At 42.9% G+C, this 26,495-nt stretch overlaps 1 protein-coding gene across 3 annotated transcripts in view; it reads right to left on the bottom strand.

The window, feature by feature from the left end:
- Positions 1-22,567, bottom strand: part of FBXO10 (F-box protein 10) — a 55,476-nt gene extending 32,909 nt beyond the window's left edge. The window contains exons 1-2 of one of the 3 annotated variants that reach the window (XM_006939295.5): positions 22,390-22,567; positions 19,674-19,792 (exon numbers count right to left, since the gene is read on the bottom strand). In XM_006939295.5, the coding sequence (XP_006939357.1) occupies positions 19,674-19,748 (75 nt within the window). In that variant the 5' untranslated portion in view covers positions 19,749-19,792; positions 22,390-22,567. Of the gene's footprint in view, positions 1-7,474; positions 7,698-19,673; positions 19,793-22,389 lie in introns of those variants that run through there. The other 2 variants (XM_045042833.1, XM_003995643.6) reach the window with 2 other exon arrangements.
- Positions 22,568-26,495: the final 3,928 nt, after the last annotated feature.

Below are 26,495 nucleotides of genomic sequence, written 5' to 3' on the forward strand. Positions count from 1 at the left end.
GTCATGAGCTTATCTATTTCTCGAGCCTCACCACTGACATTTGTCCCATCTATGCTACTCTCCCAACACCACCTTGTTCAGAGGGCCTTTCTTCATCCTCTCTCCTCAGACATTTAGTGGCTCCTCTGGCACCCCATAGCCATCTGAGAACTGTTCTATCACAGCCTTTTTAAAGTGTAAATCAAGGGGTGCCTGCATGGCTCACTTGGTTAAGCTTCTGACTCTTGGTTTCCTCTCAGGTCATGATCTCATGGTTTGTGAGTATGGTCCCTGCATTGACAGCATGGAGCTGCTTAGGAATCAATCAATCTCTCTCTCTCTCTCTCTCTCTCTCTCTCTCTCTCTCTCTCTCTCTCTCCCCCCCCCCCCCCCCCCGCCCTTTACTTCTCGTTCAAGTGTGCTCTCTCTCAAAATAAATAAACTTAAAAAAAAAGTGTAAATCAAAATGGATTACACAGAGCAAATGTAGAGTTTAGTGAATTGTTTTACAAGGCAAACATCCTACTAACCTACATCAAAAAACAGAATTTTGGGGAGCCTGGCCCACTCAGTAAGTGGAGCATGTGACTCTTGCTCTCAGGGCTGTGAATTCAAGATTACTTAAAAAAAAATGTTAAAAACAAACCAGAATTTTGTCAGCCACTCTAGAAGCCTCCCCATGTGCCCCATTGCGATCCTCCCCATAAAGATACACATATTCTTGATTCTGTAGTAATCACTTCCTTAGGTCTTTGTGCTTTTACCACCTAAGTATGTCTCCTTAGATACTAGAATCTGTTTTGTCCTCAGGTTTTTAGGTCGATGTGTGTTTGATTCTCGTTCCACCCACAGGTTCTCCATCCATTCTCCTGCCCACCCCCCCCTTTTTTACAAGTTGCCTGTCGAAGAACCTCAACCATCTGACCAGTTTCTCAGTCTGAATTTTGCTGACTATATGCTTTCTTAAGAGTTCAATTTGTTACCCTATCGTCTGGATTTCCTGCATATTGGCAGCTGGATCCAGAGGCTTCAGCAGGCTCAGGTTTGTTCTCTTTAGCAAGCCTACCAGTGGCATTGTGTCTTTTTATCATAAAGTATCCACAATCCTGGCTGTCTCTTTTTTGATGTTCGTATTCACCAATGCCCAATGCTTAGATACATAAATTTACTGGAGGTAGCAAAATGGTGATGCTCTACTAATTGTATCACTGGGTTCATTTCTTTGCTGAAGTAATTGCATTAGGAGATGCTGCTCCTCATCTAACATTTGGTTATCCAATTTTACTGTACACTTAGGAAAGGCCTCTTTCCTTTTATTTTCCAGGTTTCAAGACAAAGAACTAGTTCCCTGTTATTCTTTGAAGGTAACTAGCATGTGTGCGTGTGTGTGTGTGTGTGTGTGTAAACCATTAGTACAAACTCATGGCTTTAAACCTATTTTAAAGGGTTCAAGTCTGAAATTACTATTCTTACTGAAGCTCAAATTGAGCCATCTTTGGCCTCAATTTGGTTCCTCAGTCATTTTGATACAACTTCAGTCATCTTTGATAGCTTCCTTGCTATGTGGTGTCAAGATGTCCCTGACTCATTTTTTACATTTACTGCCCAGACATGGCATCAGACATTTCTCTAAGAATTTGTGTTTTTTTTTTTTAATGTTTATTTATTTTGAGGGAGAGAGAGCACAGGTGGGGCAGGGGTAGAGAGAGAGAGAGAGAGAGAATCCCTCTATGCTCTCAGCGCAGAGCCTGCCATGGGGTTTGATCCCATGAACCTGAGCCGAAATCAAGAGCTGGACGCTTAACCGACTGAGCCACCTGGGGTGCCCCGAATTTTTTTTTGAAGTTTTATTGAGATAATTGTAGATAACCGTCGGTCCACATGCACTTGTAAGAAATAAGAGACAGCTCTTGTTTACATTCCTAGTTTCCCTCAGTGGTAACATTGTGCAAGACTATGATCACAGCCAGCATAGTGACACTGGCACAATCTACCAACTTAATCAGATCTCCCGTTTCACTTGTACTCATTTTTGTGTCTATATTACGTTCTATGCAATCTTACCACCTGTGTCGGTTCCTGTATCCACTCCCACAGTCAAGACGCTGAAAAATTCTGACACAAGATCCCTCGTGTTACTCTTTTATGATCACACCTACCACCCTGCTGACTCCTCTTCCCTGTTCTTAATCCCTGACAACCATTCATCTGTCTCCCATTTCTAAAACTGTGTCAATTCAAAGATATGTGTAAATGGAATTATACAATACCTAATCTCTTGGGATTGGCTTTTTTGCACTCTGCATAATTCCCTGGAGATTCATTCAAGTTGTGTGCATCAGTACTTTGTTCCTCTGTAAAGCTGAGGAACATTTCACGGTGTGGATGTGCCACAGTGCACATCTGCAGAATCTTGACAAGTGCATTCACGCATATAATCTCAAACCGTATCAAAAATAGAATATTCCCTCATGACTCTTCTGTCAATTCCTACCCCAAATCCCAAGAGGCAACCATTGTTGTGACTTTTCTACTATAGATTAGTTTTGTCTGTTCTAGAATTTCATATAAATGGAAACACGCCATATGTATTCTTTTGTGTTAAGACTTCTTTTGCCTAGTATAACATTTTTGATACTTATTCATTTTGTTGCATGCATCAGTAGCTCGTCCCTTTTTATTGCTCAGTAGTTATTTCATTGTACATTAACATATCACAGTTTTAAAAAATCAGTTCTCCTATAGATGGAAAACTGAACTGTTTCCAATTTGGGGCGATTATGAGTAATGCTGTTAGTATTCTTAGGCAAGTGCTTTGTGGACATATGTTTTAATTTCTCTTGAGTAAATACCTACAAATGGAATTGCTGGGTCTTTTTTCCAAAGAAGTTGCACATTTTACACTCTCACCGAGAATGTGTAAGAAATACTGTTGCTTTACAACTTCACTACCATTTATGGTTGTTGGTCTAATTCTATCATTCTGGGGGGATGTAATGGCATCTCATTTTGGTTTTAATTCTCACTTCCCTCATGACTAATGACGTTGAGCACTTTTTCATGTACTTACTGCCATTCATAAATCTCCTTTTAGAAGTGTGTTAACATTTATTTTTTTCTAGTTGGGGTTTTTTTTTTTTAATTATTCAATTATAGGACTTTTTAATGTAATCTTTGCCAGACAGATGTTTTGTGAATATTTTCTCCCAGTCTGTAGCTTATCTTTTCATTTTCTTAATGGTATCATTTGATGAGAAGTTTTAAATTTTGATGAAGTCTAATTCACCTTTTTAATTTTATTTTTTAATTATTTGAGAGAAAGAATGTGAGCATGAGTTGGGGAGGGGGCAGAGGGAGAGAGAGACAATCCTAAGCAGGCTCCACCCCCAGTGCAGAGCTTGATGTGGGGCTCAATCCCACAACCCTGGGATCATGACCTGAGCTGAAACCAAGAGCTGGATGCTCAACCAACTGAGCCACCCAGGCACTCCTCACCTTTTTAAAATGATTCCTTTTAACTGAGAAGCCTTTGCTAATTCCCATGTCATGAAGATATTCCCCCATATTCTAAAAGTTTTGTGGTTTTAATTTTTACATTTTGGTCTATGATCCATCATGAATTAATTTTTTGCTATGGTACGAGGTAGTGATTGAAATTAATTTTTTATGTGAGTATTCAGTTATTCCAACACCATTTGCTGAAAAGAACCTCCTCTGCCCAGTTGGTTTGTTTTGGTGCCTTTGTCAAAAATCAAATGACAACAGTGTGGGTCTATTTCTGGGTGATTTATTGTTGCATGGATCTATTTGTTAATCCTTATGACAGCACCACACTAGCACTATGCTTCTGACACTTTTCCTTTTATGAAATGTGCTTCTGGTGTCAAGTCTAAGAACACTTCACCTAGCTCTGAATCCTGAAGACTTTCTCCTGTGCTTTTCCTAAATGTTTTATAATATTAGTTTTTACATTTAGGTCTGTGATCCATTTTGATTTAATTTTCGATTAAAGTGTAAGGCTTAGGTTGAAGGTTTGGGTTTTTTGTTTTTGTTGTTTTTTGTTTTTTGGCCTATGGTTGTCCAACTGTTCCAGCACTGTTTGTGGAAAAGACTATCCTTTCTCCATTGAATTGCTTTTGCACTTTTGACAAAAATCAATTGAGTTTATTTCTGTCCTGGTATCTTTCTTTTTTAAATATTTTTAAAATGTTTATTTATTTTTGAGAGAGAGTGAGACAGAGAGACAGAGAGGAGGGGCAGTGAAAGGGAGACACAGAATCTGAAGCGGGCTTCAGGCTCTGAGCTGTCAGCACAGAGCCTGACATGGGCTCAAACCCATGAACTGCGATGCGAGATCATGATCAGATGCTTAACCAACTGAGTCACCCAGGTACCCGTATCCTGGTATCTTTAAATGGAAGCACTATTTCAAGACCACAACCAGGGTATTAATGATGTTTACTTCCACCCTGTTTCTAAGGCCTCTCAGTAGACTTCTATTTCCTCTATTAGATTGAGGGGTTCTTTGGGGATAGGGACTGGATACTTTGACCTCAGAAGGCTCAATACCTGGTCTGACCCCCTTTTCTACTCCAACTATTCAGGGCAACAGAACAGACAAGAAAATCATTCTAAGCAACAGGATACCTAGTTTAGGATACTAGACAGGATATTAGACAGGATACTCTAAAACCAGGTCCACTCTCCCCAGATACGACGAGAGTGAGACTGGTTTTTCCCAGGTTCTGGGTTCTTACAGGAAATGATGACAATAAGTAAACCAGAGGAGATAACTACGTGATTTATTATTACCCATAACTGACTTGACCAGAGTCAATGGGAAAAGAAACAGGTCAGCAGAACTTTTGGTAAGATTAAGTTAACCCTTCTATATATATTTAACTCTCACAGAACTCCTTCTTTCCCTCACGACTTCCTATCTTTGCATTCCACATCCCTCTCAAACTTCTTCCCAGACCTTAGGTGGCTCTGCCTCTAATTACTCATTTCCCAATTTAAATGTTGCTCTTCTCATTATGATGTCATTTGCATGAAGAAGGAGCTCTGATGCCAGGGCCACTCTGAGTGGGTTAGATGTACTTCAGTCTCAATTAGGCCCTCTCTTCCAACTGTTTTTGGTTCGCTTCATTCATAAGATAACAACAATAGGGGTGTCTGGGTGGCTTAGTCGGTTAAACGTCCCATTTTGGCTCAGGCATGATCTCATGGTTCATGGGTTCAAGCCCTGTGTCGGGCTCTGTGCTGACAGCTCAGAGCCTGAAGCCTGCTTCCCATTCTGTGTCTCCCTCTCTCTCAGCCCCTCCTCCATTCATGCTCTCTCTCTGTCTCAGAAATAAATAAACATTAAAAAAAAAAAAAAAAGATAACAACAACAAAATTATTTTGCTGTTTTCCCATTAGGTCTTGGTGACCTGTACAGGGTTCTCTGAATTCAGTGACTTCATCTATCACATTGCTTCTAGCTGGTCTTGACCCTTCACACAGTCCCTTTCTTGTGACTAGCTAAGATACAGCCTCCTTCTCCCAAATACTAGATGCCCCTCTAATCGTCTGTGTCCCATATGGTTTACATTTATCTTTTTCAATTTTTTAGCTCCCTATTAGAAGGAGCTCATTTATAATACTTTTTTTTTTAATTTTTTTTCAATGTTTATTTATTTTTGGGACAGAGAGAGACAGAGCACGAACGGGGGAGGGGCAGAGAGAGAGGGAGACACAGAATCGGAAACAGGCTCCAGGCTCTGAGCCATCAGCCCAGAGCCCGACGCGGGGCTCGAACTCACGGACCACGAGATCGTGACCTGGCTGAAGTCGGACACTTAACCGACTGCGCCACCCAGGCGCCCCTATAATACTTTTTAAGCTGTCTTTGCTTCACCTGTTTTTTCTTTATTATTTTGCACTTCAATGTAAAATCATCAGAAGAACACTATTATCCTCATTTTAACAAGTTCCTATATGAAAGCATGTAAATTATCAACCACCCAAGTATTTCTTCCCAAAGGGTTATCTTCTTCTTTTTTTAAAGTTTATCTATTTTGAGAGGAGGCGGGGGTGCAGAGAGACGGAGAGAGAGAATCCCAAGCAGGTTCCGCACTGTCAGAGCAGAGTCCAATACAGGGCTCGAACTCACAAACCGTGAGACCATGACCTGAGCAGAAAACCAAGAGTTTTGCCTTGTGGTGCACAGGAGAGAGGGACACGAAAGAGAAAGAGAATCCTGCACCATCAGCGTGGAGCCCAGTGTAGGCTCGATCTCACAAACCATGATATCATGACCTGAGTTGAAATCAAGAGTCCGACACTCAACCAACTGAGCCACCCAGGCGCCCCTTGAAGGAGCATCTTTTGATCATTAAGAGCTTTGACTTATCTCTTATGCTCCTTGTTCTTTGTCTCTACCTCCCACTTCCCAAGTTATTAGCTTCTCTGATTAGAACTGTATGGTGTTCTTCCTGGAAGCACCATACACTGTGTACTTTCTGACATGCCTTATCCATGATGTTCTTTCCTTCCACTAGAGATAACTCTGATAGCTGTTTGAGAGTGGATCAGCTAACCTTAAGGGACCTAACCTGTATAGACTTCCAGGTGAGAGACTCCCATATGGCCTTTTGTAGATCTGCCCGGTAGGGCCTCCTCTGGGACCTATTGCTAATGGTCACTATACCCAAATTACAACTACTCACCCTGATAACCACATCTTACCTCACTGCTGACTTGAACCTTGTTCATTATATAACAGCCAACCTACCGTATGTATGCCCCATGTGACATCTCACAGCACCCAGCACTGTCAACTTCTATCCCAGATGAGTTTTCCCAGTTACCATAGCAGTTCATCAATAAGCAATACACTGGGTCACCACAACTGCATTATAGAGACTACAGCAAGAACCAAACATACTATCGAATACCTGCACAAACTACATGCTTAATAATAGTGTTAAGTAAATGAATAAGCAGAGGTCAATTTCCATCATGCCCCCACCCCAATTTTTAGTTAATTTATTTTTGTAAACTTACGTAAATTTACTATGTAAACCCAGTTTCAAAGACCTTCCCTCTCCATTCAAGTTTCCTGTATCCATACAGAAACTCCCGTGTAGAAATTCTTAAAGTTCCACGGTGAATAAAAAAAATTAAATAATAAAAATCCCTTTTATTCCTTGGTTCCTTTGTTTTGTCAATATAGCCCTTATGGAGTGTGGGGGATACTGGGATGAGAAAAAAGTGATAGAAAATGGACAACCTAGGATAGAAAGAATTGGAGTACTGCAGCTTACAGAGCTCAAAAGGAAAGAACATCTTTTATTTTTTTGAGAGACAAAGAGAGAGCATGAGCCAGGAGAGGGGCAGAGGGAGAGAGAGAATCTTAAGCAGAACATTAACATTAAGAAAGAACATTTTTAAACCAGACTTGGTGAGACTTCCCATAACAGTGGTTCTTAAAATGTGACTCTTGACCACCTACCTCAAAATCACCCGGGGCCTGTTCCTAGCTCCACTTCGCATCTTCAGAATGAGAATCTTTGGAGTGGAACCAATTATCTGCATGCTTATCAGGCTTCCTGGTGAATGCATAAAAAGGGCCCCTATTCCAAACTTTGGTGCAGCATCCTCAATGAATGGCTCTCCTCAACTTTCAACCTTCTGGGTGATACAGCCCTCCTTGTATCATCTTGAAGTCAGAAGACCTGGACCGTGTTGTATGAAACCTTGAGCAAGTCACTTAATACCCTGGGCTACAGTTTCCTCATATATAAATTGGAGACCTTGATACTACCCCCAAAGGACAGCTGTAACAATGAATAAGATCCAATGCACCTTGTGTTGGTAATCAGTGCTTTTCACCAACTATTCCCAGTTTCCCCTCCTGGGCACTTGATAGGATTGCACCGGTCCTTCCTATGGTTGGGTGGGGCCACATAGCTAGTATTAATCAATGAGTTTTTTTTGTTTTTTAGAGAGACAGAGACGGAGAGAGAGAGAATATATTAGTTGGGGAATGGGGCAGAGAGAGGAGAGAGAATCCCAAGTAGGCTCCACACTCAGCACAGAGCCCCATGTGGGGCTCGATTCCACAACCCTGGGATCACGTCCTTAGCTGAAATCAAGAGTTGGATGCTCAACCGACTGATCCACCCATGTGTCCCAATCAATGAGTTTTGAGTAGAAGAGGTATGTGCTACTTCTCGACTATACAAGATCATCCAGAGCTCTGTTTTTCTCTGGCATAGCAACTGGCAACATTTGCGATGATGGCTACTCTGGTAGGATAAGCAGAATCCCCATGCTGACCCAAAATAGACGCATACCATTTATAAAATATAATCCTTTGTTTTGGGTTAAGGCACTAAGAATCTGGGGACTGTTACTACAATATAACCTAGCCCTTCTCGACTGATAGAGCATGTGAAACTCTAAAGGGCACTAGTATGAAGCCCTTGGACACCATGAGATTGCCCATTCCATGGCTTGTCTGCAGCAACTTCAGTGTATTTCCTACAACTGAGCCAAAATCTAGCTCTTAGTTACTTCCTCAGTTAGTCTCAGTTCTGTTACCCCGGGACCACTGGAATTCTGGTCTCTTTTACATGTTGCATGTTTGGCATAGGCCTTGGATGCCAAACTTGGAAGCTTGTACTCTGTTTAGTGTAGGTTGCTCAGGAGGGGAGTGGCCTGATCAGAGCTATATTTCAAGGAGATTCATCCAGCAGAGGTAGGTCAGGTAGAACGGTGAGGGCAGAAACTCACAACTTTGCAAATATAAAATGACAGTTTCTTTCCCTTAGGATGATGTGAGGGTCTCCAGGGGATTTGGGGCAAAGGTGCCTGCCAGAGAAACTATTGGAACTTCAGTTTGCTCAGGATTCCAAGAAGCCTACCCAATAGTGGAAAGCTAAGGGTCTCGTAGCAGGCCTGTCAAGGGAAGGAAGACATGCCAGCAGGGGATTTTCTACCCTTCAGCACTTGCCTTCCTCCAAACTTGGCCATGTCCTCAATGCTAGCAATACCTCACGGGCTGAATCTAGAATGAGGCTGACAATTCTACCCTCAGAACCCTTCTGAACTCAAAGAGTATTTCCTTTTATTCAACCGTCCCATTCCCTGTTGTTCCATTTGGCTTTATTTACTGTATCTTTACACTAATCCATGGGGATTCATGCAGCAATAGGGATTTCCATAACCAGGTAACACTTAAAAAAAAAAGGTATTCAAGTTTTGCCCTTCCTTTTTGCCACTGGGGCCTCTGAGCTATGGAATTAAAAGTAACAAGTGTCCCCCAGGGCTCATGCACCTGGAGTGTGAGCCTGTAAGGAGCTGGAGAAACGACAGTGGGCACTTGTTTGGGATAGGAGGGAGCAGGTCCTGCGGTAGGGCTCAAGCTGTTTCCCTTTGTTTGTGTGTTCCCAAGAGTGTGAGAACTTAGGGCTTCTGTGTGGCACCCTCCTAACCCTCTGGGCCACCTGGTGTCCCCAGCCTCAGTGGGTGGGCAGAGGCCGCCCTCCTGGGAGGTGAGTCCCTTAAGACTTGGTTCTCAGCAAGAAAGCTCTACTGCTTCCCAGCCCTGTGATTTTGAGACAAATACTTTAACTTCTCTGAGCCTATTTCCTCATCTGTAAACAGGCTAATGATGGCTGTCCTGCAACACCTCATGAGGATTTTGAGAATTTCCAAAGACAAATAATCGTTTATTCAACAAATAGTCATAGATTGTTTACTGTTGTGCTAGACATTATTTTAAGTACTAACAAGGAATAAACAAGACAGAGTCCCTACCTTTAGAGACAGACAATACATTTTAAAAATAATAACACTGGGGAGCCTCTCAGCACAGAGCCTGCTTTGGATCCTCTGTCCTCTCTCTCTCTGCCCTTCCCTGGCTTGCGCTCTCTCTCTGTCCCTCTCAAAATAAATAAACTTAACAAATAACAAAAGCATAAATGCTATGAGGAGAAATAAAGCAGGCTAAGGGGTATGCGTGCACATGTGCCATTTTAGATAGCGTTGTCAAGGAAGGTCTCTGAGGAAGTGACATTTGAACAGAGACCTGAATGACATTTAAAGTCATGGGATGGGATGAGATCACTAGAGAGAAAGAGAGAGAAGTCTGATAACAAAGTCCTCGCCAGCCTAACACCTAAAGGGCATGAAATGGAATAGGAGTCAGCAAAAGAGAAATCGGGGGTGAATACTGGCCAGTTTGCTGTGCGTCATGATGGGCAGGCAAGGTGGGGTCAGGACTAAAACCTTTAGTAACATCTATATATTTCACCTAGGCTTCTGTGAGGGGATTTGTGGGGTGGGTGGGAGGGACACGAGGGAGTGCCTACCCGTGTGAAACGCCAGAGGGTGTATGCAGATGTAGACTGGCCAGGTGACTCAGTGTCTGAATACCTACCATGAGGAAATTCACTGTGATGAATTAGACACACTCTCTGCCCTCAAGGAGCTTATCTTTTTCTAAATAATATGCTTTTCTTTATTGTGTACCTCTCCTGAGCAAGTCTTATAAGGGCAGAAACTTTATATCATTGCTTTGTATTATGCCTGGAACTCTGTCTTGCCCGTCATAGGCGCTCAATAAACATTTACCAAATAAATGAGTAATCATCATCATCATTATCTGGTATATTAGAATAGCTGAGACTATTAGCCACAGAATTCCTTCTTTGACATAGATCCCTATGGAATAAAAAAATAAGTGAATAAAACCCAAGTACGTAGTCCACACTTACGATGTATAAGACTGTGTGGTGAACACTGTGAGCAAATCAGGAATAAGACAAAGATCCTATCCTCAAGTCTGGTAGGAGACAAAGGTATCTCTACCCAAAAAAACAACCCCCTAAAAAAACACAAAACCACAGTATATGTGAAAAATTACTCAGCTGCCATAAGAGGGAAAGCCTTTGTTTAAAGACTGTAAATGTGACCTCCAGCTAGGGAAATCAGCCAATAGTAACAGAAAGTAACAAAAACAGCAACAGCTACCATTTACTAAGCACAAATATTTGAAGGACACCACATTAAGCGTTTTTCATGCATTATTTCATTTTATTCTCTCAACATTCCTTCAAAGCCCTACAACTCAGAATGCTGTTCCTAGGACCTAGAAGCTGGTTAGAAATGCCAACTCTTGGAAGTCGGTAGAATGTCCGACTCTTGGTTTTGGCTCAGGCCATGGGCTCACGGTTTCATGAGTTCGAGTCCCATGTCAGTCTCCGTGCTGGGATTCTCTGTCTCCCTCTCTCTCCTCCCCTCCCCGACTTGTGCTGTTTCTGGCTCTCTCAAAATAAATAAAAAAGACTTAAAAAAAAAAAAAAAAGAAATGCCAAATCTTGGGCACTGTCCCATTACCAATGGATCAGAATTGCCATTTTAACAAGGATCACCAGGGCACTGATGGGCACACTTATGTTTGAGAAGCACTGACCTAAAGTATTACTGTCTTCATTTTACAAATGAAGAAACTAAGTCTGGGAGAAACTAATGTGACAAACGACTTACCCCAAATCACTTTGCTAGAGTGCAGCAGAATCCCCTTGTGAACCAGGTCTGACCCCAAAGACTAGGTTTTTAACAAGAGCGGGCATCTGAACTGCACTCTGAGATATGGGTAGGGCTGGGGCATCCAGAGAATGCAGAAAAGGAGACCATAGGCAGAGGAAAAGAGTGTCCACAAAGCTGCAGGGTAAGAAACCTCTAGCCAGGCTGAGTACACGGGAAGAAGCTCAGTCTGGCTGCAGCTCCAGAAGCCTGAAAGAGTCAGGAAGAAAGACCAACTGATCGGTTCACAGAGCTTTCGTTAACTTGGAAGTCAGTGGGGAACTGTGCTGAGTTCCAGCACAAAAGAACCTACCCCATAACAAGAGGACTCAAAAGGGACTCAAAAGGCTTCTAGTTTGGGTTCTGCGACTCCCTCACTGGGTAATCTTGAACACAGGGGACTCCACAACTCAGCTTTGTACATTATGCAAACAGCTTTCATGTTCTTCATTGTTCACTGAAGAAAATGCACTTACTTCCTACCCAGAGAAGACCATATCAGTGTCAAAGTGGCAAGAATTTTGCTTTTAATAAAGAAAAAATTCGAGGGGGGGGAGGATCTAGAACAGCTCAGAACTCTAGTATGCACAAAGGGGGAAAAAGATGTATCTTCTCACATTACGAAGCATACTAAACACCAGTGTAAGTAACTACACACTGTATTAAGCAGTTGTAACAGGTTCATGATTTTAGATCTTTCTTCAAATAAAAGTAAACTTTTCTAGAGTTCTGTGGATTTTAGTCTGAAAGCACACAGAGTAAAATACTGTAAACCAAGAAAGAGCCCTGCATATATACCTACACATATACTATTGGAAATGAGACAAAACCTAAAACTTTGAAGATGACAAACATCTCAGCTGGGCTTTTCATCATTTCTTCAAACCTCAGCTCTTCAGCAGCCTGAAAAATAACCAGCTGTTTCTTATTTCAGCTTTGAAATTTGATGGCACAGACCAGAACGCTGTGTTTTGATGTGTGTTTGGTGCTGAGCGTGGCTGGGAGCCCTGAGGGCCCTCTCTCCCTCCTTCAGTGCACTGCCCATCCATTGCTGTTCACCTACAGAGTGCACTGGGGTGGGAATCCCAAAACCTGGGTTTTAGTCCTGATTCTAATAAACTAAGTGACCTTGAGGGGGCAGGAACAGGTGTGTTGAGAACTAAGTACCAGGTGCTTTTTATGTTATCTCAAGGAGCAATTAACACAACTTAAGAGGCAGTGGCTTCTTATCCGCAGTTCCAGGAATAAAGTGCCTCTGCTCTTCAGTTAGTAAGCAAGACAGCTGTGGTTCCTAACCTGGACTGAGTCCAAAGTCTCTGTTCTTTCCACTACAACAGCCTGCCTCCTGGTTCCCTTCCTGAGATTCAGGGGTTCTTAACTTGTGAAATCATGGTAGAGGACTTTCTAACCTCACTTTGCAGACACATAAACTCACAGATCATGAAATATGAGTGAATTTAATCCTGCAAGTATTATGCAGTGTTAGAGCACTGGGACTCTTGGCAGGCACAGTGTGTAGAGGGAACACCTGACCAGCTCCTTTCTCACCACCTCCTGCCCCCCACTCGACCACACACCCATTCCCAGCCATTTCTCCTTAATCAATCTCAGCTTGAGGCAATTCCACACCAAGTGATTGTTGCTTTACACCAGAAATTACACACTCAATGGAGTCAGACCATCCTATGTCTCAGCTTCCTTATCTATAAAAGTGGGGATAATAATACCTTAGGGAGTTGTTGTGAGGATGAAATGAGGGAATGGATGGAAATCACTTAACATCGTGCCAGACACATAGCAAACACACAATAAATGATGAATTCCTTCTCTCCTAGGACCCTTTTCTTTCCCTAAATGCCTTTCTTTCATTGTAATGCATTTGAACCAACCCTCCGACATCTTAGAAACAAAAATTAATTATAGGCAATAAGTTAGGATTTTCTGTAGTGAGGTCAGGAACAAGGAGACCATGGAGGGAGGGGAGCTCCCTGGCCAACAATGCAGACACTGACACCAGGCCAAAGAGTGGGTGTGTTCTTTACTGTAACGGAGCCAATAAGTTTTGTAGCTGCTGACCATCCAATGACCAAGAGAGTGAGTTTTCTTTTCAGAACAAGTCATCAGCAGCAATGGAAATTCAACCACATGGGCATGGCTCCCAAGTTCTGAATATCTGTTCTAGTGAGTCTTCTGATCACAGCAAGTGCAAATAAGGGGTGGGGGGTGATTTATCATAAGGGTTTGTGTGGACTATTAAGGATAAAGGATTTTATAGAATAGGACCACAGTAGGGCTGGGTCTCCCAGAGTCTAGAATGAAAGGGCTGGATCAGCAGCTAGCCTGTGGGTCTTCGCTCACCACATGGCTCAGCCGCTCCCCAAGGGCTGGCTCCAATCTCCTTTCACCTGGAGTCTCTACACACTTTTCTCTACCTCAGTGCTTCTGCTTCCTCATAGTACCAGCTAGCCAGGACTCCTCAAAGGCCTGACTCTACCTCATGGCTTCTCTCTACATACCATGTCAGCTTCCATTTCTGTAGCTAAGTGCTCTTCTATAATCCCCAGTTCAAATTTCTAAGAACATGCATCTCTTTTCCACTAGTCATGTCATATCACAGGTCCCTGGTGAGCCTAGGAATTGGCTGTTTTTAGGTCTGACATCCAGCTCTGGCCCAGTAAGTTCTGTCTAGGGAGCAGGGACAGAGCAAGGTCTTATGGTAGAAAACATGGTTATGTGGGGATGACGTGAACAGAAGTTGTGGATGTAGAAGTTTCTCTTAGAAAGGCCATGGGAATGGCAAGCGCCACGGCTGACCTGTTGATTACACCTCCGCATATCAGACAGGCTCACACTACCTCTCCCTCGTCTCTGCTGCTGTGGACTACCAAGCTGTCCTCAGCCAACAATGCCAAAACACCCGCTGGCATTGGTTGGTGGTGAAGGAATGGTCTGACCAGACTCCTCCTTCCCTGTCAGTGGGCTCATGAGGAGGTGACGTCCTCCCACTTTTCCTTGTAGAGTTTAATTGAGTTAATTCCGATCACATCCTCTTTTTTCTGCATGTATGTCACTCTTCCAAGCCACTACTTGGCACAGTGGACTGTGGTGGCTGTCACTTTTGTCTCCCAGCACACCTTCCCTCTTCTGGTTCCTTAGAGGAGCTCCACACACTCCCGCTCCATTTAGTCCAGTTAGAGGTGGGGCTGTCATTCATAGCGCCTCCGCCCTCCACCTCATCCTTGACCCAAAGTAGAATCAAAAAATCCCATCCCTCCTGCCAGGGATGGGGACAACTCAGAAGAGTTCATCTGAGGAATGAAGCCGGATTAAGACAAGCAAGGCTGGCTGGCTGGCTGACTGAGAGAGATGGAGAGGAGATAGTCCTAAAAAGATTTTTTTGAACTCTTGGATCCAGCTATGCAGTTTTATAAGCAAACAGATTTTCTTTTTAGAGTTCAGGGAGTTCAGAGTCCTGACAAAATCATATCATTTTCTCAAGTAAATTCTTTGCTCTCTCACCTTTTTCCTCCCTCATTACATTTGTTCCATCTGTGGGTCCATATATGTGTCTAAGCAAAGCTGGCACACTGTTACAACTAGTCTACCACTAAGCAGGATGGGGATAAATAAGAGATCAAGTGGTCTAAGGTCCCCATACCATCCAAAAAAAGCACAGGGATATTTATCACTCCATAATTTATCAACTTTGGATAAATTAAAGTTTCAAGGGTAACCATTAAAGAAGAGCAAGTGCAAAATGTCCAAATAGAAAAAGAGCAAGTGACTAAAACTATCCCAAAAGAAGGGAAGAAAGAGCTAGAACAAAATGGAGTACTTGCAGGACAAATACATTAAAAGCATAAAATACGAAGACAGACATAAACCTAAATACATCAGTGGTTATATTAAACAAATATAGATTAAATTTTCCAAAGAGACAAAAACAGGTGATAAAAAAAAACCCCACATGCTGCTTATAAAAGACAAATCTAAAACAAATAGCACAGAAAGGATGAAATGAAAGGGATGGAAAAAGATATACCTGGCATAGACTAACTAAAAACAGTTGGTGTAGCTACACTGGTATCAGATAAAATAGAATTTAAGGCCTCCCCTCCTCCAAACAAACAAACAAACAGACAAACAAACAAACAAACAAAAACCCACCATTCTTTTACTAGACATAAAAAAGGCAACCTCATAATGATAAAAGGTTAATTCACCAGGAAGATATAACTTCATACTTGTGTACACTTGATAATAGGGCTCAAAGATATAATGCAAAAAATTAAAAGGTGAAATAGGCAAATTCATAACCATAGTTGGATATTTTAACACATTTCTCTCTGTAATAGCTAGAATAGATAAAAATAAACTAGTAACAACAAAGAAGATTGGACTATAATTAATAAATTTGAATTCAATAACTGCCGAAGTCACATTACTTTCAAGCACACATGTTAATATTTATAAAAATAGACCACAAAAAGAGCCCTAACAAAAATCTCAAAGGATTAAAATTATACACTCACTGACCATAATCACTTAAAAAAGATAACTAGAAAATACTTGTATGTTTGAAAATTAAGAAACACATTTCTAAGATACCTATGAGTCAAAGGGGAAATCACAATGGAAACTGGAAAACATCTGGAAATAAATGACTAAAATACCACGTATCAAAACTCTGAGCACATACTAAGTACCATCTGGAGGACAATGTGCAGCCTAAAATGGAAAGAATAAAAAGGACAAAAATGAATGAACTTTTCAAGAAGTTTGGGGGAAAAAACCCCAAAATATTTCCAAGGAAAGAATGAAAAAAGAGCAAAACTTAATGAAAGAAAGAGAAAACCAATTTACTATGGGGAATATCAGTGAAGACAAAACTAGTTCTTTGAAAGTAACTTCTACTGAAACTAAAGAATTAAAGGGATAAAATATAAAAATGAACTGTAATGAGAAGGGGGACATCTCTACAGACACTGAAAACACTAAGATAACAAGGAAATATTATGAACAATTTTATATAAATTTGAAACCTTAAAAGGAACCAATTCCTGGAAAAATATCACTTGATAAAACTAAAGAAGAAAAAATTTTAATTGTGTTGAAATCATTAAAAACATTGAATCTGGGGGCTCCTGGGTGGCTCAGTTGGTTAAGCTTCAGACTTTGGCTCAGGTCATGATCTCACGGTTTGTGAGTTTGAGCCCCGTGTTGGGTTCTGTGCTGACAGCTCAGAGCCTGGAGCCTGCTTCAGATTCTGTGTCTCCCTCTCTGTCTCCCATCCTCACCCCACACTCTGTCTGTCCTTCTCTCAAAAATAAACATTTAAAAGAAAAAAACCAAAGGGATGTCTGAGTGACTCAGTCGGTTCAGCATCTGATTTTTGCTCAGGTCATGGTCTCACGGTTCGTGCGTTCAGGCCCCACGCTGGGCTCTGCGCTAACAGCTCAAAGCCTGGAGTCTGCTTCAGATTCTGCGTCTCCCTCTCTCTCTGTCCCTCACCTGCTCACTCTCGTTCTCTCTCTTTCAAAAATAAATAAAAATTAAAAAACAAACATTGAATCTGTAGTCGAAAATAACACAACAAAAGAAAATACAGTTCCAGACCCTGATGGCTTCATCACCGAGTTCTCCCCAAAACTCAGGGGACCATGGAAAAGAAACTAGAATGGATGGTGGAGGAGGAAGATAACGGCTTTAGTTACACTTTTTCACTAGCTACAGCAGCAGAGATTGTAATTTGTCCCACTAACTTTCCTTTAGTAAGTTTTCCCAGAAATTGTGACCAACCAGGATCGGGGAGCTGTATCTGGATGGAGTAAATTTAACAAAAGAAAAGAATGTATTTCAATGGAGTGTAGAGAATACTATTAGTAACCTAACCAGTGTCTCTTTACTAGCTAGCATCCTCCAGATGGAGTGTCACATAGGGACTCACAGATGTCCCTTCAGAAAACTGCCGCTTCACCTGGTTATACTTCTCCCCCACTCCTGCCCCCCATACTGCTTCCCTCATTCTCCTTTTCCTGAGCACTTTTCCCAATATACCACTTGAACAAGAATCCCCATTTCAGGCCCTGCTTCTAGAAAACAGGATCTAAGATATCACCATTTAAGAGGGTAAAAAGAGAGTCACAGAATAGGAAAAGATACTTTAAAAACACATAACTCGGTGCACCTGGGTGGCTCAGTCGGTTAAGCACCTGTCTTCGGCTCAGGTCATGATCACGTGGTTTGTGAGTTCAAGCCCCATGTCGGGCTCTGTGCTGACAGCTTGGAGCTTGGAGCCTGCTTCAGATTCTGTGTCTTCTTCTCTCTCTGGCCCTCCCCCACTTGTGCTCTGTCTCTATCAATTTAAAAAAAATTTTTTTTTTAAAAAACACACACATAACTCAGGGCGTCTGGGTGCCTCAGTCTGTTAAGCAGCCAACTCTTGATTTTGGCTCAGCTCATGAGCTCACGGTTTGTGAGTTTGGGCCCGGCATCAGGCTCCACGCTGACAGTGCTGGAGCTTGCTTGGGATCCTCTGTCTCCCTCTCCTCTGCCCCTTCCCTGCTTGCTAGTTCTCTCTCAAATCACTTTAAAATTTTTTGGAAAAAAAAAAAACCCCATGTAACTGACAAGGGACCACTAACCAAAAAAAAAAACAAAAAAACAAAAAAAAAACCAAAACAAAACAAAAACAAACAAACAAAAAACAAACCCTCCAAAAATTAATAAGAAAAACTGAAAAGCAGGCAAAAGGCTTGAATTAGGCAGTTCACAAAAGAGGCCACCCAATTAATCAATAAAAAAGTGCTCAACATTAGTTATAACCAAGGAAAAGAAAATTAAAACCACATAGGATATCACTCTAGGCCCACGAGAATAGTTTAAAATTTTTAAATAGACAATACTGAGTATCTGCAAGGATACAAAGCAGCTAGAACTCTGACATGCTGCTGGTAAGAAAGTAAACTGCTACAATCACTTAGAAAACTGGAATTATCTAGCAAAGCAATTCCACTTTGACATATATAACCTAAAGAAGCTTCACAAACACAATAGCAAATGTCTAAGGATATGCTTGGCTGCACTGTTCTTGGTATTCAGAAGCTATAAGCAACACAAGTATCTAAACCAAATGACACAAATTCAATGTGACATATATCATGAAACACTGTTAGCAATGAAAATAAGTGTGGTAACCTCATGGATGCAACACACAAACAAGTATGGCAAAAGAAGCAAACACAAAACACACACTACGGTAGGATTTTCTGTAAGAAATTAAAAAACTAGTAAAATTCAACTATACTGTTTTAGGGATGCAGATATAGGTGACAAAACTACAAAGAAAAACAAATGGTTATCACGTAAGTCAAAATAGTGGTTTCTTCTGGGAAGGAGGTTATGATTTGGAAGGGAGACTACTGAGTATTGGCAATGTTCCACTTCTTGACATGGGCGGTGGTTCCCTGTATGTTTCCCTTATGCACATTTGAGGGGTTTCCTTGCATGCATTCTTGTTACAGCTAATATTTTTAAAGTTTAAAATAAAGTCAATGAAACAAATATATCAATTATTGTTTGATTCTTAGAAAAGTTGAGGGAATTTCATTTTTAAATTAAAACCTTGTCCCCAAATCTTTAACAGGGTATATACCACTTAAATTTTGCAATAATGCCTACTTTTCTCCACTACAGGTGGAGAAACGGTCTCCTGGGAACAGATCGTTTTTGCCAAGAGTTACCAGAGGACCCCTCTTATACATGAAAAGTTGAATAGGCACACAAAGTTCTGGGGTAGCTAACTGCCATTCCTGAGAATCCTTGGTAGGCAGAATCCTGGAGGGAAAGTAGAACCATTTGCCAAAAAGCCCTGGGTTAGGGTAAGGAAAGGACTGAATCTCCAAACCTTGACAAAAGGTTTGAAAAACAGGGAAATCTAGGTGGTCTGGGATGACCCTGACAAAGGCTGCTAGCACAAAAGGGTCCCATATGCCCCCAAAGGGAACTCATGGGAGGATTGGGGAAACCCAGCCTGGTGACATGCTCAACACACTGCCCAGAGTGAGGTGCTTTGGGGAGAATGGCTAAGCATGTGAGCACAAACTAAAAAAAGCTCTAACCTTGGAATCCAAGCATGGGATCAAGCTGGCGGGAACCTGGTCCAATAAGGGCGTTGAGCAGCAGTGACCACACATCCTTGGACTGTGCAGGACAGCTCTTCAATAGTGATACCATATAGCTGTGTCAGAAATAACAAGGTGGATGGACTGCTCAGACTCTGCAGTTCTCTCTCCTCTGGAGAGTGGAAGACTGACTTCTTTGGATCGTCTAAGCTCCCAGGAAGTTTGAAAGTAGGAGATATTGGAATTCTCACTAATGAGGGCATTAAAGGACTTAGGAGATGACTTGGAAAGATAAATTTTTGACTGCATTAGAACCCAACAGGTGAAACAAGACACACAGGTTAAACATCTGAAACAAACTCTTAATCAAATGGCTCTATTATCTACCTTTATACATGCAATACCATATGTATGAGTAGGAAACTAATATGTCACTCACTAAGCTAACACAAAGAGGGAAATGAGAGAAATTAGCAGGCATTTCAAACAGGGCCCATGACAGGTGACTTAAGAGAGGGTTCATTCACTAAGACAAATGGAAAGAACAAGGGCTTCTTGTACCCTCTATTATTACCATGTGGCTGAGGCACATAAAAGGAACTGGTTTCTTTCACATCTCCCTTGAAGAGCATCATTACTATGTGATGTCTTCTTGGTTGCCCAGGACACTCCCTCTCACCTGAGAGCTCTTGCTGGCTTCTAATCCACACCTTTATCAGAGCCCCACAGATCTGCCTGCCTCTTGCATGTGGGAATGTCCACAGATTATTCCCCCAAAGATTCCGAGTTCCCCAAACCAGGGTCTATCTTCGTTTTTATCTGTTTCTGCTTATTCCCACTCTTCTTGGGCCTGGAACCAATACATATTTGTTAAAGGAAAGAATAAAGGAGGAAGGAATAGTATGAACGCACTGCAACTGAAAAAAAAATTGAGGGCCACCACCAGAGTACAGACACCCACAGCGAACTGGGGACTGCTTGACCACATTTTACTTAACAGCTACTTGTGCTATCATAAAAACAATTCTTCTGATAACCATGGAAACCAAAACGAAGGCACTGTGGCGAGGGTGGCTCTTTTCAGAAATAATACACAATAAGAGGCCTGAAACCAGAAAGACAAAGAAATCCAAGTGCTCCAGGCCAGAAGGAAATCCTTTCCTAAAAGCCCTGACAAAGCAGCATTTTCTTCAGTTTCCAGAGGCTTCAAGAAAGGCTCAGGGACTGCCTTGACAGATCATGAAATAATTCAGACCTCTCTATGTGCTTCCGTCTCTTGGGGCCAGCTGCTAAGGCAAAAGCTCGCTGGGAGACAGAACTTACTGTTATCATAAAATGTATTGAGAACAAGCAAAGGGAGAGAAACATATTTCATCTCTAGCTCCTAGTAGGTGTACAAGCACACAGTAGGTGCTCCATAAATACCTGCTGAATAATGAAGAATCAGGTTAGGACTAAGGGGAAGCACAGCATCTGGTTAACAGTGTGTGTTCTTTCTACCACCTAGGGCCAACAACCTGTTGGGTGCTGAGGCCTGAAGTCCTGTCCTCATTCTGGGTCCAGTTTCTCCATGTGCAAGAGGAGACAGCTGGATTAGACAGTTTCCCAGGCATCTTCCTACTCTAACAGTCAATCACTGTACTGTGCTTTTTTTGGTGGCAGCACATGCCTGGCACTTTTCTTTCCCCTCAGAGGGAATCTGATACCCATCTGCTCCAGTACATTAATGTTCCCATCCTGCCTGACTCATTTGGTAGGAACAACAGGTTCACATGCCAGTGGTAAATGAGAAGGCAAAGGGGGCCCAGAAAGAGAAACAGGGAAAGGATCCCACTGGGCCTCTTTCTTAGGAAACCAAAGCAGCACTCTTTTTAGGACTAACTATTGGGAAACTGAAGTGCGATTATTCTAAACACCTCTCACGCGAAGCACTCTCTAGCTTACTAAATTAATTGAATAATATTTATATGAAAAGGACTATCCATTGAACATGTCTGTGCTGGACACTGTGCTAAGCTCTTTATACTGAACCTCACAGCAACCTCATGAGCTAAGTATTATTATTATTATCGTCTTTTAACAGATGAGGGGTCTGTCTGGCTCAAGGTCAACAGCTGGTAACTGATAGAACTAGGACTTGAACCCACGTCTAACTTACTCCAGAGTTCCGGCTCCTCCCATGGCTTTCCCACCCGTGCTCCGCCGTAGTCCTATGAGGAAGGCAGAGCAGGTGTTAACACCTTTACTTTAAAGATGGAGAAAGAGACTCTCCGAGAGGCTTGCGATTTGCACAAAACACTGGGGACACTTAATAGTAGCTGCCCGGTCCCAGACCAGTGCCCCAGCATTCCTGGGAGGGGGGCTCTTCCCACCCCAGGAGTCGGCTTCTTCCTCTTGGACTTCGCGTACACACTCGGAAAACCTCAAGGCTGAAGGCAACCGAGGAGATCCACCTTTCCAGCCGGGTCGTTTTACAGGAGGGGAAAACGAAGCACTAGGCGCGGCTGAGCCTCCAGGTGCCAGCAGAGCGCGGGGCCGCGGGCGGCCTGAGGGCACCCTCTCCCGGTCCCGCCAGGGCCAGGTGCTCAGCTTCTGCCAGGACCGAGCGGCGCCGCCAGGCGCCCGGGCCGCCCCCTGCTCCGGGCCCCGGGCATCCCGGGGACGCGCGCGGAATAACTTCGCCCTCAGCCTCCGCGGTCCGGCCTTCTCTTACCTTGCCGGGAGCTCCCCGGAGCGCTCGCCCACAGCAGTCCGGGCCGCGGGAGCCGAGCCGGAGCCAGAGCCGGAGTCGGAGTCGGAGCCGGAGCCGGAGCCGGAGCCGGAGCCGAGCCGCAGCCGAGCCGTGAGGACTGCGGCGCTCGGCCAGGGGCGGGCGGACGCGGCGCGAGAGCCCCGCCCGGAGGCGGACAGCTGCGGGGCTCGTGCGGGCGGGCGCCGTCACGTGACGCGCGAGGCGGGGGATGCCGGGAGCCGGGCGGGCTGGCGGCCGGAGCTGGGCTCCCCGACCACCGCAGCGGACAAGGAGCCTGGAGTCTCTGCAGGGAGGGGAGCGGGAGGGAGACGCCGGGGGCGGGTGGGTCCTCGGATGCTGCCAAGTCTAGCTTGTGGAAGGACGATTATGGCTTGTACTGCGTGGCCCCAGAGGGGCAGAAATAGAATCAGTGGGAGGAAACTGCAGGGAGGTATGCTGGGGTCAATATAAAGATTCTTCCAATCATCAGAATTATCTGTCAAGATAATGGGCTGTTCCAGGAGGTGGTGAACAACTCGGTGTGCACGCAGGAGCGGAGTTCATCCATTCAACAAACTAACCACTGGCTATGGGCCAGGCGATATATTGGGAGTATGTATTAAATTCTTATATGCATAGCGTTTAACACATGCCTGGCACATAATAAATGTTGCATAGGTGTTGCTGCTGCTGGCATTATCATGGGCACAGAAATGAACGAAGCTGATATGGCTCCTCTCCTCCTGAAGCTAAATTCTTGAGCGGTAAGGTAGACAATCACATACTATTTAAATAAACATGTATTTAAAATTATAGTTCACCGAAGGAACCCTGATTTTAAATTATGGGGCAAGGGAGGGTGGTCAGGGAAGACTTCTCAGAGGAAGGTAAGGAGATAGCCAGATGGATGAGAGGCAAGGAAAATCTCAAGGAAGGCTTTTGGGTGGGGGGCGGGGGGCAGAGGAGAGGACTGCTCTTTGGGTAAATGTAAGATGTCCGGTTCATCTGAAGCTTATTGTGTTAAAAGAAAACAGTGTAAGTGAACTTAGGTAGGTTGGTGCCAGATCATGCATCACTTAGTAGGCCATGATAAAGGATTTTAAAATTTTATGTAAAAGGAAGCCACTTAAGTGGTGGAGGGTGTGGGTGGTTTGGTATCTTTTTAAAATAGGATGTTGGCTACTATGTGGATAATAGACAAGTAAGAGTGAAAGCAGGGAGCTTGGTTAGGACTTGGACTGCAGTAATGATAGTGAAGACAAAGAGGAATAGATTTGATGGTTTTTGTTTTTCTTTTTGTTTTTTTTTTTTTTTAGGTAATCAAACCGGTTTGATGTGGGGTCATTAAGGGGATTCCTAGTCTAGCTTAATCCACTGGCTGGGGCCCATGGAGGTGCTATTTATTGAAATGGCTAACTATTGTAAGGGGAACATATTTAGAGGTGGGGGGAGATTAAGAAATCACTTTTGGACTTGTTAAATTTAAGATGCCGTGTCACCAAATGAAGTGATCAAAAAGGCAGTTGGATATAGACCTCTGAATTTTATTTTATTTAAAAATTTTTTTTTAAAACGTTTATTCATTTTTGAGAGAGAGAGACAGAGTTATGAGCGGGGAAGGGGCAGAGACAGAGGAAGACACAGAATCTGAAGCAGGCTCCAGGCTCTGAGCGGTCAGCACAGAGCCCGACGCGGGGCTCGAACTCATGAACTGTGAGATCATGACCTGAGCTGAAGTCGGGACACTCAACCAATGAGCCACCCAGGCGCCCCTAGACCTCTGAATTTTAAAAGAGAATGTCAGCTACAGAAATCTAACTTGAGAATACTGTGAAAAAGAAATTATTGCACCGGATTGAGGTAATAGCTGACCCCTGTGGTCCCATTGACCTCTTTTAGTCCCTGGTTCTATAGAATGTAGTCTATAAAAAATGTATTCCATCTGTTACTACCACATGATGAATTTGGTATTACAGATTCTGGATGAGGCCCAAGTTACCATGCAGCTGCTTTCTTTTACAAATTGAAACAAAACAAAACAAAAAACACCCTTAGCCCCAAGCCAACAATTTCTTTTGAGCAAAGACACAAAGCTGTACACACAGTAGCCAGATATAGTAGAAAGACCACTCTGATTTAGGTCAGATCAGAATAGGGGTGGTTCACAATACAATGAACTTGATGATTTATCTAATTGATGACTGGCAAAGGTGTGACATGTTTAATCCTTTGAAAAGTGTCCCATTGTATGAAACTGGCAGTCTAGATATGTGCCAATAAGCAATCAAAAGCCTGACTTTCTGGATTTGTGCCAGCCAACATTGTTTTGGTGTTTCTATAGAACAGCTAAGCCCTTCAAAAGAGTGCAACAGCAACTCCCTACAAGAGCGTGCTGTGCCGTCTGCCTTTCCCACTAATGATGCAAGCCTCGGTTGCTCCACGGAAAATGTAACTTTAGGTACTTAAATATAAGAACATTTGCAAACTGCAACTGAGTTCTCCTTTCTGACCACACCTTGTTCATGTATGCCTCTATCCTAGCACTTGCTGTCTACTGACTTCTCTCCTCTATTAGACTAGAGAGGACTTGCTCATCTTTGCTCAACTAGCACAGTTGGTATTCATTGCAAAATGAGTAAGTAAACATGCAGGATCTCTTCAGCCATGTGAACTTTATTTACCCTGCTTTATAGAAAGTGAGGCTGACTGTGATTTGTTCAGGGTCCACATAATAGACATGTCATCCCATTGGCTGCCCAGTTATCTGAACTCCCTACATTTGGGAATTCCTCATCTTTGAGATCTTTCACTGTAAAAGCCAAAAATCCAGTTATTTCCTCTGCTTCTCCACATGACCTGGACACTACAAATTAGATATTCCTGGACCATCAGTTGGAAGCCAGAGACAACAAAGTGGAGACTTGGCATAATTCTTTGGTGGCCATGGCAAACAGCAAGATGAAGTTCTTAGAACACTGGCTGTCAGGATAGTGCAGGGCTCTGGGTCTGTGGCTTTGGGAAGTGGTGGCATCCAATCCTCAGCAGAGATCTCTTCACTGCACTGGGTTGTACTCGGTGACCAAGTAACAAGGAGTGATGTTCCAGTTGCCTAGTCTCCAAGCCTGGTTCTCCAGGCCTCCTGGTGTTGCTAAATTACCTATAATCCTTTCAATGAATTACTTTTCTCTTTAAATCTACCCAAACTGGATTTGGGTGTTTCAAGTAAAAAAAATATGACTCATATAGTCACATAATTAAGAGAACTGAAGCTATAACTGAGGACTTTTAACTAATTCTAGTGTTCTTTCCAAACCAATAGACCTCTACCTCCAACAATGCATTTTTTACACTACATATTGGTGCCTCGAAATCACTCAGTTCACCATTTATCCTTTTAGTGCCAGTTGATTAACGAATATTTCAAACGACTGCATGGTGAGGCAATTGCCAGTACAACAGTGTGAAATGTAGCCGTATCAGTCAGTACAGCTGCTTAGGTAATGTTTGTTTGTTTTGCAATTTTGTCCTTTATAGACAGAAGTGGAAAATGAAGGTACTGTGACTAATATGGCTGAGAAAAAGATGAAAATTATCAGGTGTGCTTAAAGCACATCTTTAGCCTCAGTAGAATGCTTACTGGATTAAAGTCAGCTGTGTTTTATTTGTGACGGAAACCGTTTAAGAGCGTTTCATGCAACACTTCTGATACTGTGTTTAAAAGGCAAAGTAAGTGGTTTTGTAATGTTTTCACATCTCAGTAACAAATCAACTTTTTAAAATGCGACTTCTGGGGCGCCTGGGTGGCGCAGTCGGTTGAGCGTCCGACTTCAGCCAGGTCATGATCTCGTGGTCCGTGAGTTCGAGCCCCGCGTCAGGCTCTGGGCTGATGGCTCAGAGCCTGGAGCCTGTTTCCGATTCTGTGTCTCCCTCTCTCTCTCTGCCCCTCCCCCGTTCATGCTCTGTCTCTCTCTGTCCCAAAAATAAATAAACGTTGAAAAAAAAAATTTTTTTTAAATAAATAAAAAAAACCAAAATGCGATTTCTACGGTTTTGTGAACTTGTATAAACGTAGGCAAGTGGCACCACAT

This window comes from Felis catus, chromosome D4 (assembly GCF_018350175.1).
Source record: "Felis catus isolate Fca126 chromosome D4, F.catus_Fca126_mat1.0, whole genome shotgun sequence".
NCBI classification, from domain to species: domain Eukaryota; kingdom Metazoa; phylum Chordata; class Mammalia; order Carnivora; family Felidae; genus Felis; species Felis catus.